Raw genomic sequence first — 13,433 nt, forward strand, 5'->3', positions numbered from 1 at the left:
ATGTGAACAGTTGGGAAGTGAACCAATAGATGGGGACACTCTCTGTCTCTGTCTCTCTGTGTCTCTCTGTCTCTCCTCTTTGTCTCTCTGCCTCTCAAATAAACAAATGAATTTTAAAAATAAAAATTTCAGTTTCTGGTTGGGTGTTGCTAGTATATAGAAATACAGATGACTGTATATATATATATGACTATATAAATGACTATATATATATATATATATATATATATACATTGCTCTTGTATCCTACAGTTTTGGCAAACTCATTTTAGTTCCAGTAGCTTTCTTTTAAATTCTGTCAGTTTTTCTACATACACAATCATGTTGTCTTTGAATAAAGGCAATTTTACTTCTTCCTTTCCAAACTGAGTGCAACTTAATTTTTTTTGCCTTGTTGTTCTTGTTAGATTTTCCAGTAAAATGTTGAGTAAAAATGGTAAGAACTGATGTTCATGTCTTTTTCCTTATTTGAGGTGGGAAAGCATTCAGTCTTCCGTCACTAAGTACAATGTTAGCTATAGGCTTTTCATAGATACCCTTTATCAAGTTGAGAAAGCTCTTTTCTATTTCTGTTACCTGAAAGTTTTTATAAGGAATATAAGGTGTTGAATTTGGTCATATGGTTTTTCTGTGTCTATTGAAATTATTGTTTCTTGAAGTCTGTTAGTATGATTAATTACATTGATTGATTTTTCAACTGTTAAACCAATGTTGTATGCCTGTAATCAACTCTACTAGGTCATATAATTTTATTTTCTAACAGTCACATTAGAATTTTTTTCCTATGTTCATGAGAGATATCGGTCTGTAGTGTTCCTTTAACACTTTTGGTTTTGCTATCAGATTAATACTGGTTTTTTAGAATGAGTTCAGAAGGCCGGTGCCGTGGCTTAACAGGCTAATCCTCCACCTTGCGGCGCCGGCACACCGGGTTCTAGTCCTGGTTGGGGCGCTGGATTCTATCCCAGTTGCCCCTCTTCCAATCCAGCTCTCTGCTATGGCCTGGGAGTGCAGTGGAGGATGGCCCAAGTCCTTGGGCCCTGCAGCCGCATGGGAGACCAGGAGAAGCACCTGGCTCCTGGCTTCGGATCAGCATGATGTGCCGGCCGCAGCAGCCATTGGAGGGTGAACCAATGGCAAAAAGGAAGACCTTTCTCTCTGTCTCTCTCTCACTATTCACTCTGCCTGTCAAAAAAAAAAAAAAAAGAATGAGTTCAGAAGTATACCTTTCTTTTCTGTTTCTTGAGTATATGTCCAATTGGTACTTTTTCTTCCTTAAACATTTGGTGGAGTTCACCAGTGAAGCCATTTGGGCCTGGAGTTTTCTTTGTGGGAAGGTTTTTAAGTACAAATACGATTTCTTTAATAAATATAGGGCTATTTGTGTTATCATCTCTTCATCTGGCTTTAGTATTTTGTGTCTTTCAAGATTTGTCCATTTCCTCTAAGTTGATGAAATTGCTGGCTTAAAGTTGTTTGTAATAAGATCCATATTATCCTTTTAACAACTATTAAATCTATAGTTGCGTCATCTGTCTTATTCCTGATATTTTTATTTTGTATCTTCTCTCTTTTCCCATGGTCAGTATACCTAGAGATTGATCAATTTTATTGATCTTCTTGAAGAAGCCAGCTTTGGGTTTTGTTAATTTTTACTGGGTTTTTTTTTCTGTTTTTTTATTTCATTTATTTACATTTTTAAAAAATAAAGATTTATTTTATTTATTTGATATGCAGAGTGACAGAGAGAGAGAAAAGGACACACAGAGAGAGATCTTTCATCTGCTGGTTCACTCCCCAAATGGCTTCAATGGCCAGGGCTGGACCAGGCCAAAGCTAGGAGCCTAGAACTCCATCTGGGTCTCCCACATGGGTGGCAGGGCGCCAAGCACTTGGGCCATCTTCCACTGCTTTCCCAGACACGTTAGTAAGGAGCTAGAGGGGAAGTGGAGCAGCCAGAAGTTGAACCAGTGCCCGGATATGAAATGCCATATGGCATGCCAACATTGCAGGCGGTGGCTTAACTCCCTGAGCCACAATGCTGGCCCCTCATTTTGTTATGTTTGAATCTTTATTGTATCTATTCTTCTGCTTACTTTGTGTTTCATTTGCTCATCTTTTTTTCTAGTTTTCAAAGGGGAAAGTTCAGGTCATTGATATAAGACCCTTATTCTGGCCTAATATATATAGGCACTTAATACTATACTTTTAATTACTGCTTTATTGACAGTCTGCCAATTTTAGTATGTCTGGTTTTATTTCAGTTCAGTTCAAGATAGTTTCCAGTTTGAATTTTATTCCTTTTTAAACCCAATTTAAACCCATTTATATTTAACACAATTATTGATAGAGTTAGATTGAAATTTAGCATTTAGGTATTTGGCTTCTATTTGTCCCATCTATTCTTTGTTGCTTTTTCTATTTTTTTCTGCTATCTTTTGTGTAAATTGAGTTTTATTTATTACATTTATTTTGTTTATTGGACTATTAACTATAACTGTTATTTATTTGTTACTTAAGGTCTATAGTACACCTATTTAACTTATCATAGTCTACCTTTAAGACACATAATGGAATATATTAGTCATTTAATTTATAACTGTTCTGTATTATATTCCATTTTATGGATATGCCAAAATGTATGTAGCCCATCCATTACTAATGGAATTTAGGTTCCATATTTCACTCTTAAAAGTAGTGCTGGGTGAACCATCTTGTTAGGATAAGTTGACGGAAATACATTTGCTCAATTGGGAAATTTTCTGATCTTCAAATCTTTCTTGACAGTTGACAGTGTAGCAACCATGTGACCTTATGAATATTAATGAATTATTTAAAGATATTAATTATTTTAATATGAGTTCCAAATCTATTGTGGTGAAATTAGCCATAGGTAAGTTTTCTCTTTGATAAGAGTATCCATTTTTAAATTGCTTCCTTGTTTTTCAGCTTTCCAGGCAATCAATACTTTAGAGACCTTATTAACAGAAGAAGAAATACCAGATAATGATATATTTGCAAGTAGAGGTTCATCTACTTCGCTCCTGAGTTTAGCTGCCCAGTTTGCTCTAGAGGTAATTCATTTATATCCATCTACTAGATTTGTACCTCTTCTTTTGAAAGACAATAAATAGAATCGTCATCACTTAAGCACAGGAGAGACCTTCCTTTACTCTTTGTTTTGTCTTCACACAAACACTGATTGCAGAATTGCCTTATTTTTCTTCATGTCTTTATAATGCAGATAATAGGAAATATAACGAAGTGAGATTTGTGCCTAAAATAACAAAAAATAGCAAATTGATGGTTTTAAAAAAGAAATTCCAGATTTATAATGTTGTACCACACAATTTTTTTTAAGGTTTATTTATTTGAAAGGCAGATTTACAGAGAGGTAGAGGCAGAGAGAGAGGTCTTCCGTCCACTGATTCACTCCCAAAATGGCCACAATGGCTGGAGCTGCGCCGATCTGAAGCCAGGAGCCAGGAGCTTCTTCTGGGTCTCCAACGTGGTTGCAGGTGCCCAAATACTTGAGCCATCCTCTACTGCTTTCCCAGTTCATAGCAGCTAGACTGGAAGTGGAGCAGCCAGGACTCAAATCGGCGCCCATATGGGATGCCAGCACTGCAGGCGGCAGCTTTACCCGGTACACCACAGCGCCGGCCCTTTCACACAAATTATTTAGAAACTTACCTTTCTCATCAGCTGAACAAACTGGTTTAAATTTCTGTGGATCATTTTTGTCCATAACCACAAACCAACGTTAGCTTAGGTATAATAAATATTCGCACCCCTGGTTTTTACTTAATAAGTGCCTACCTTCTTTGAATCTTACTTTCATCATTTGCAAAATAAAGATAATACCCAACTCCAGGATTGTTATGAAAATTAAATGAGAAGATGGCTGAAAATGTGATTTGTAAACTATGAAGCTGGTCTTACTTTACACTTATTGTCTGATCTTTCTCCTATATGAAAACTATCTTCTTGTTCAGAACAGTTTCATAATCATCTGCTGGCTCTTTGCTGCCTTCTATATCAAATGTAAATTTGTAAACATTCTCTTAAAAGCATATTTGCTTTTAGGTTCCCCAAAACAGAATCTCTCTCATTTCTCATTACAGCACAATTACATTCTGTATCTGCATTTGCCAAGCATTTTTCTTCCTTCAAGAGTTCTATTACTGTACTCATTAAGATCAAAATATAGATCATACAAACTGTATTTATCAAAATACTGATAATCAGCTGTATTTATATACTTTGTCAGGATATTGGGCTAGGTACTAGAAATATGCTCCTCAAGAATCTCACAAGTCTATTTAAACAGACAAGCCATACATTAGCAATGTATGACAGGGTATGGAATAAAGAGCAAATAACCAATATACATGTTAAACATTATTGATATTCATAGTAGGAAGAGAACATTAAGAACTGGAATTGATTTGGAAAGACTCTATAATGGAGGGAAACTCTAAGTTGGACTTTGAAATGTAAGAACATCTCAAAAAGGATGGGATGGTATAAACAAGGCATAGAAAAAGGAATGTAATTGGTTTGGGAGACGCTCTGTTCATTTAGAGGGATGGAAGGTTTAGTCTCTACCATTCCAGATCTTGTGCCTAATGTAATAGTGGCTTATGTTACTAAGATTATGATATAGAGGAGGAGTATGATAAAGTAGAAGAAATAGTTGTAGCCATATTCTATATACTCTTAAATTCTCTGAACAACAAATGGTGATCTATGTAAAAGTATTACTTCAGGAAAAAGAATTTTGGATATGCCCAAGGAGTTGAATGGGAAGAAACTAGAGCCAGGGCAGGATGGAAGACTATGGTAATAATCCAGTCTTAAACTGGTAAGAGTCTAAACAAAGTTAGTGAGAGTGAGTTACTAAGCAGGTAAAACATTACTTTCTCTTCTTTTAAAATGAGCTGCCTTGAATCCATTTACAGCATTCTTCCCCCAGCGTACACATACACAGAGCTAATATGAATATTCTGGGATCTAAAAATGGAAGCAGTCAGGAAGAGAATTTCTAGAGATTCCCACCTTTGTTTACACACCAAGAATCACAGCACATACTCTGCCTTCTCAGTTGCTATCATGGATGAATATCCATGTCCCTTCCCAAAAACTAGTTCCTCAATTTATATACTTATTTCCATCTCTTGCCTTTTTCCCTCTCTTTGTCAACTTATTGTTCTCTTGCTGAGTCATTCCTGTCACCATATAAACATAGTCATTTATCCTACTCAAACAAACGAAAACCAAAAACTCCTTAGGACTTTCCTTTTCTCACCAATTACTGCCCTTTTTCTTTTTTAAAGATTTATTTATTTGAAAGGCTGAGTTACAGAGAAAGAGGGAGTGACAGATGGAGAGAGAGCCTCCATCCACTGGTTCACTCCCCAAATGCCCACAATAGCCAGGGCTGGGCCAGGCTGAAGCCAGGAGCCTGGAACTCCATCCAGGTCTCCCATGTGGGTGTCAGGGGCCCAAGCACTTGGGCCATCTTCTGCTGCTTTCTCAGGCACATTAGCAGGGAGCTGGATTGGAAGTGGAACAGCTGAGACTCCAACCCATGCTCATATGGGATACTTACATCATAGGCTGTGGCTTAACCCACAGCACCACAACACTAGCCCCTGCCCGGTTTCTTTTCTTTCCTTCTCTTTGTGACAAAATTCCTCTAAAGAGCTGTCTATACAAGGGAGCTTCAAAATGTTTACAGAGTGGGTAGGTGTTGTGACACAGCAGGATAAGCCACCCCTTGTGATGCCCACATCCCATATTGGAGTTTCTGGTTTGAGTCCCAGCTACTCTACTTCTGATCCATCTCACTGCTAATGTGCCTGTGAAGGCAGCAGAAGATGGCCCAAGAGTTTGATCTCCAGCCACCCATGTGGGAGACCTGGATGAAGTTCCAGCCTCCTGGCTTCATCCTGGCCCAGACCAAGCCATTGCAGCCATTTGGGAAGTGAACCAGAGAATGGAAAATTCTCTCTCTCGCTCGCTTGCTCTCTCTCTCTCTCTCTCCCTCTTTCTCTCTTTCCCTGTCTCACTCACTCTCACTCATTCTCACTCTGGCTTTTAAACAAATAAACTTCAAAAAGGAATCAGGAGCCGGCATTGTGGTGTAGCAGCTAAAGCCACCACCTGTGACACTGGCACCCCACGTGGGTGCTGGTTCATGTCCTGGCTGCTCCACTTCTGATCCAGCTCCCTGCTAATGGCCTGGGAAAGCAGTAGAAAATGGCTCAAGTGTTTGAGCCCCTGCACCCACGTGGGAGACCCAGATGAAGCTCCTGGCTCCTGGCTTTGGCTTGGCCTGGCCCAGTCATTGTGGCCCTTTGGGGAGTGAACCAACAGATATAAGATCTGCTTGTGTTTCCCGTTCTCTCTCTCTCACTCTCAAATAAATAAAATAAATCTTTAAAAAAAAAACTCAGTAGAAAGTTGGACTTAACCAGACTTACAGTTTTACCAAAAGAAAACAATGAAGAAGGACAGGAAGGTTAAAGAACAAGGGAATGATTATGATTAATTCCCATGGAATTTAAATTGAATGTGGAGGAAAACATTAAGGAGATGAGGGACAGTGAAAAACTGGTAGCAACAATGGCTTGAGATTTTTACTGCCATTGAAGGATTCCTGGAGTCGAGATAATAGAGGAAATGAGTTGGAATGGTTAAGAGGCTTGGTCAGAAAATAAAACATGGGGAACTAAGAGCTGGAATGGGGCACTAGCGTAAAGGAGTAAGGTCCCTAGGTGGCAAAACTTATGATGGCACTCAGTCTCCAGGTTATTCAAGTGCAGATTTGGTACTGTACAACCTGAGAGTGAGTGCCTCTTTAAATTTTGTATGCTAGGTAATACTTCACATGTCTTAGCTGGCTCACCCTAGCCTCAGCCCTGACGGAATTTGGAAGGGTTTCAATGATTAGCAATGAGAATCTGGTAAATGACTGTGGAAGTGAATGGCTAAGGTAATTGGCAGAATGGAATTCAGCGAACTGAGAGGTTAGGATATTGGGAGGATCATCTATCTATGTACTGAAAATGCCGAAAATTGAGACAGTAGTTTCTGAAGAAAATAGTTGAACAATAGATCAGCTATCAAGAAATGAAGTGGGAGCTGGTAGATTGCAGCAACAATAAAGCACAGTAGGTAATGTAGTCTGGTGGCAGGGAATTCAAACTTGAGGATTTTAAGGAAGAGAAAGGGAGAATGATTTTTAAATGGTAATGAAGATCAAGAAGGACACTTACTCCATCCACAGGCCTAGAGTTAGAAGGGTAGTGAGGACAAAGGCAGCCACCACTTGAGAGGGTTTCAGTGGTAACAACATCTTTGGCAGAAATCTAGATTTCCATTAAAGCAAGAATGTACAAGAAGCTTTCAAAGAATAAGTTGCTTTTAGGTGAAATTTTGCTGCTAATGTACTGAATTTCAGAGAGCATCATGGAAGGACTGGAGGAGTTGGGGAGAGATAGGAAAACACAGGAGAGAATGCACAGAACCTTCCAGCGATTGGAGTGTTGAGCATGAGGGCGACGTGAATGTCTGTGGTTCTTCTGGTTATTACTAATGAACAGGAATAAAAAATGTATTAAGAATTAGTGGATTCCAGGCAGTGATGGCAAGGCTGTGTTTGTGCTTAGGCAAGTATGGATTTCTGGGGTTAATGTGAACCTTTTATGTTTTTGTCAATGGGTTGCATCTTCATTCTGCCATCTTGCAGTAGCTCTTTTGAGAGTAAAAAATGAACACGTTCTTATTTTTTTTCTTGTCCTGGGCAGAAATATAGATAGCATGTTGCCTGTATCACTTTGAGATGTAATTTGATGTATTTGTTCCTTTTAGCATGAACAACAAATTGTGGCAGTAAAAACGTTGGAGTATTTAGCCCAACATTCAGAAGACCCAGAACAAGTTATTGCATCTTTAAAGTAAGTAATTCAAATCCTGTTCAAGTGAGAGGATATCCTCTGTTCATCTTACTCTTGAACTACAAACGTTGCCAAACTAATGCTGGTGAGATCAATGCCTGCTATAACAACTGGTAACCCAGATGCTCAAAGTAAAATGAGCAGTTGAACCTAGTCTTCCTCCTACTCTCTTTCTGGGAAGGAAAATTATTTGTCAGTAGGGAATTTGATACACAATGGTGAGATAGCAGAGAGTGAGATTGGGTATGGTAACTACTAGTTACACCTGCAAAGGGAAATGGAGTCACAGTAAGAAGAGTCAAAAGGTGTCTTGGGATATTTGCCTGCCTTTAGTCAGATCAATATCTAAAATCCATTCAGGACAGATTGTATTTTCTTTAAAACGTTTAGTGTTTGAAACTTTACCAATTCCATTATTTTGTCAATTTCTTATTATGCTGCCAGATCCCTTCAAAGAATAGTGATCCTAGTTTATGTGGGACCCAAGACTGGTGATAGATTGCTGTATGGAACGAGAAATATAAAGATTTATATAACATACGTGATGTTCTAGCATGTGATTTAGGGTGATGATACAACCTGTGGAACCATTTAAGGATTTGTTATAAGCAACACTCTTGTTTTTAAATTCCTTTATTAAATTCCATATTCAAAATGACAAACTTGGTATGCTTTCAGTGCAACCATTGAAATAATACAGAAGTATATAAAATAAAGTTATTCTCCCCTTTTCTTCTCTTTTCTCAGTTCTACCTCCTGGGATAATCAAGGTTAATAATATGGTATATTTGCTTTCACATGTAAGAATCACTTTCTATATTACTTTATTATACAGGTGTTTGTTTCGTATTGCTCTTCCAAATGTCTCTCAACTGCCAGAATCTGAAACTAAGTAAGTTATTTCAACAGACATGCAGTATTAATCGTTAAAAAAATTACAGTAATTTTCAATATAAGCTTTATATTGAGAGATGGATAGTGCAGTGGCTAAGATTAATGTAGGTTTTGGGACAGTTCTTCCTAGGTTCATATGCTGGCTCTGCTGCTTATAAATGTGTAACCTAGAACAAGTTTCTTAACTTTTTTGGCTTCAGTTTCCCCATTTGTAAGATGAGAATAGTAGTACACACCTCATTGGGTTGCTGTGATGACTCAGTGAGTTATGCAATCTAAAGAGAACCCAGAGTATAAGCGGATACATGTAAAATTGCTTAGAGTGCCAGGTACTTAAGTCCTCAGTAGTGCTACCTATCACCCAATTATTATTATTGCATCTGTTTCTCCTTTTTTATTTTTTAAGATTTATTTATTTTTTCGAAAGTCAGAGTTACAGAGAGAGAGAGAGAGAGAGAGGTCTTCCACCCGATGGTTCACTCCCCAATTGGCCGCAACGGCCGGAGCTGTGCCAGTCCGAAGCCAGGAGCCAGGAGCTTCCTCCAGGTCTTCCCTCCAGGGTCCAAGCACTTGGGCCATCCTCCACTGCTTTCCCAGGCCATAGCAGGGAGCTGGATCGGAAGAGGAGCAGCCAGGTCTCAAACCGGTGCCCATATGGGATGCCGGCGCTTCAGGCCAAGACGTTAACCCACTGCGCCACAGCGCTGGCCCCTGTTTCTGCTTTTCTTACCCAAGGACTCAAGTATAGGCATATCTATTATGTTCCCATAGATCATATAACCTGCATGGCTTACTGATCCCATCAGCCGGGAGTGAAATATTTCTGATCACTTTCTGTAACATAAGATAACAAAAACTTAACACTCTAAAAGAATTTGGTCACAAATTTTTCTTTCACAAAACTCACCCATGACTTGAAAGAAAACTGTACAAGGTCTTGATTTAGGAATAACTCAAAAATATCACCCATTTTTGCATTCCCTACTTCAATAAGAACTGTATATCTCTATATATCTAGTTTACTTTTGCTTTTCACATTTGCAACTGGAGGCAATATATTTTTCAATCATATTCTGTGACAGAGATAACATTAGGCAGATGGTTTATTAACTTTTCTTAAAGATTTATTTTATTTTATTTGAAAATTAGAGTTACAGAGAGGAGAGACAGAGATCTTCCATCCACTGGTTCACTCCCCAGATGGCCGCAACGGCCTGGGGTGTGCCAGGCCAAAACCACGAGCCAGGAGCTTCCCACATAGATGGCAGGGGCCCAAACACTTGAGCCATCTTTGACTGCTTTTCCCAAGCCATTAGCAGGGAGCTGGAAGGGAAGTGGAGCAGCTGGGACATGAACTGGCACCCATATGGGATGCCAGCATCGTAAGTGGCAGCTTTACCCACTATGCCACAATGCCAGCCCCATTTATTAACTTTTTTATAGTAGCAGTTTTACCAAAGCATGTATGGTGTGTATTGCCATTTCTTTACAGGCTTTCTGAGTCCATTAAATATGAGCTCAAACAAACAAACTTGAAACATGAGACAATGGAAATTTGAATAATGACCAAATACTTAATATTAAGAAATTATTGACTTTTAAGTGTGATAATGGTAGTGTGATTTTTTAGAGAGTCCTTATCCCTTAGAGACACATCTTGAAATATGTGTAGGTGAAATAATATAATTTCTGGATTTTGCTTCAAAATAATATGGAAGGGAAGAAGTAGGGGGAGGTATCAGTGAGATAAAACTGATGAGTTAATAATTTTTGAAGCTGAATGAGTAGTATATGAGGATTCATTATACTCATCTTTTAATATTGGAACATCTTTGAGATTTTCAACAACTTAAAAAAAAGGTGGGGGGACTGAGACTGAACCTTAATAGCTATTAGACTGTGAGAACTCCCTGAGGGCTAGGACTATTTGTATGCATCTTTATGTTTCTGGAGCCCAGGGCTCTATCTGACACATAATTACCACTCAATTTATTTAAATTTCTGAATATCAGCTTTATAAGCTCTTTAGCACTGTACTTGAAGCTGCTTCATGTTCTGCTTAATCCTAGCACACTGTTAAACAGTTTACTAAAATCAGTTTAGAAACAGGATAAAGGAAGGGATTCGGTTTGACTTAATGATAAATTATGAAACACTTTAAAACTATGTCTTCATTGTTCTCAGGTAAATATATAATAGAGAGTATCTTCTAGCAGTGCTTCCAGATAGAAGTCAGTACTTGATTTAACAAGTAGATTAGATTACCTTGTAAATTTTTCTTAAAGCAACTAATTCAATGAGAAGAGTCATGAGGACTGATTTCTAGTTTCAGTTATTTCACTGACTCCTGGTTTACCTTAGGCAATGGCTATTTATTTAACTTTTCTAAGCTATGTTTTCCTTATCTGTAAAATTTTAAAAGATGAATTATATGATTTTTAAAGCTCTTCTCTGTTCTCAGATTACTGTGGTTTAATTAGTAGTATCTAGTAGTTTGCTCTTAAGTAGATTACATATCCCTTTTATTTTTTAATATTTCTTTCTTTATTTATTTGAAAGGCAGAATTAGAAAGAGAGAGAGAGAGAGAGAGAGAGAGACAGACATCTTCCATCCACTGACTCACTCCTTAAATGGGTACAATGGCCAGAGCTGGGCTGATGGGAAGCCAGGAGCCTAGAGCTTCTTCTGGGTCTCCCACGTATGTGCAGGGACCTAAGGACTTGGACCATTTTTTGCTGCTTTCCCAGGCCATTAGCAGGGAGCTGGTTTGGAAGTGGAGCTGCCAGGACTCGAACCGGTGCCCATGTGTGATGCCAGCACCACAGGCAGTGGTTTTAGCTGTTATGCACAGCGCCGACCCCTATATATCCCTTTTCACATCTTCATTCTTAGTTGTACTATGTGTTTGCATTCATGGGCCTTTCTTAGATGATTTTATATAGATTCACTATATTAAATAATGAAAAAGTCAACTTCAGCTCAGCTGAAACTAAAATTAATAAAATTCACTATAAGAAGTTAATTTATATAAACCAAACTTCTATGATTGAGCACTCAGAACGCTGCTATTTTTTCTGAAGCACAGTCTTTGTTATATAATTTTAGATCCCCTCCTGATGAGGCCAGTCTTTTCCTTTTCTTTTTTTTCTTTTATTCAAGAGACAGAGAGACAACAAGAGATGGACACATAGACATAAGAGAGCCCCCAACTGCTGTTTCACTCCCCAAATGCCTGCAACAGCCATGACTGAGTCAGGCTGAAGCTTGGAGCCAGGAATTCAATCTGGGTCTACCACATAGGTGGCAGGGACCCAATTGAGTGAGCCATCATCACTTGCTGCCTCCCAGGGGCTTCATTGTCAAGAATTCATAATAAGGAACCAGAGCCTAGAATAGAACCCAGGCAATTCTATGTGGGATATGCATGCCTTAGCTTCTATGCTAAGTGTTCACCCTAAGTCCAGTATTCTAGTATGCTCTACCATTCTTCCTGTAAATTTCCCTATTTGAGTTTTCCAGTGATTCCATATTCTTTTGCTTAAACAAAATAGGCTTTTAGTCTTTGTTAAAATTTGTTTTCTAAGTTTAAGCCTTGGGGGTTTTTTTAGGACAGTTTTGGGTTCACAGCAAAACTGAAAGTAAGGTACAGAGATTACCATATACTCCCTGTCCCCACACATCCATATCCTCCCCATTATCAATATCCCCACCAGAGTAGTACATTATTACAAATGATTAAATGAAATTGACACATCATAATCGCCATAATATCTGTAGTTTACATCTCTATACTGTATGTTCTATGAGTTTGGACGAAGTATAATGGCATGCACTAATCATTACTGGATCATACCAAATATTTTCACTGCCCTAAACATCCTCTATGCTCCTTCACTGGCTAATATTCCGTCATGGGGCCAGCATTGTGGCACAGTGGGTTAAACTGCCCCCTGCAATACTGGCATTCCGTATCAGAGCGCCAGTTTGAGTCCCGGCTGCTCTGCTTTCCATCCAGCTTCCTGCTAATGCACCTTGGAAAGCAACAGAGGATAGAGTTCCAGGAGCTTGACTTTGGTCTGGCCCAGCTCTGGCCATTGCAGCCATTTGGAGAATGAACCAGAGAATGAAAGATCTCTCTCTCTTTCTGTGACTCTGCCTTTCAAATAAAGTAAAAATGATTTTTAAAAATATTCCATAGTATGAATATACCATGTTTTATTTATCCATTGACCTATTGAAGGGCATCTTGGTTTCTTCTAAGTTTGGGCAATTATGAATAAAGTTGCTAGAAATATTTATGTGTAGATTTTTGTGTGGTCATAAATTTTCAGCTCCTTTGGGTAAAAACCAAGGAGCACAACTGCCGGATTGTATGGTAAGACTGTTTTTTTTTTTTTTGTCAACCTTTAACATAATTAATCTGCCTGACTATTGCCCCAGGTGATTTCAAATCAGATTTCTCATTATAATTTTTGCCTTCTGGCTTATTAAATTTCTCCAGACTGGGTTAAATACAGCAGGCTTATTTGGAGCTTTATAACATTGAGGGAATAACAGAGATGCTCTTTGGCTCATCG

At 38.5% G+C, this 13,433-nt stretch overlaps 1 protein-coding gene across 1 annotated transcript in view; it reads left to right on the forward strand.

Moving 5' to 3' along the window:
- TEX11 (testis expressed 11) overlaps positions 1-13,433 on the forward strand; it is a 297,390-nt gene that overhangs the window by 207,537 nt on the left and 76,420 nt on the right. The window contains exons 17-19 of the mRNA XM_062183085.1: positions 2,950-3,074; positions 7,876-7,961; positions 8,797-8,853. Of these exons, the coding sequence (XP_062039069.1) occupies positions 2,950-3,074; positions 7,876-7,961; positions 8,797-8,853 (268 nt within the window). The remainder of the gene's footprint in view (positions 1-2,949; positions 3,075-7,875; positions 7,962-8,796; positions 8,854-13,433) is intronic.

Source organism: Lepus europaeus, chromosome X (assembly GCF_033115175.1).
Source record: "Lepus europaeus isolate LE1 chromosome X, mLepTim1.pri, whole genome shotgun sequence".
Taxonomy (NCBI): domain Eukaryota; kingdom Metazoa; phylum Chordata; class Mammalia; order Lagomorpha; family Leporidae; genus Lepus; species Lepus europaeus.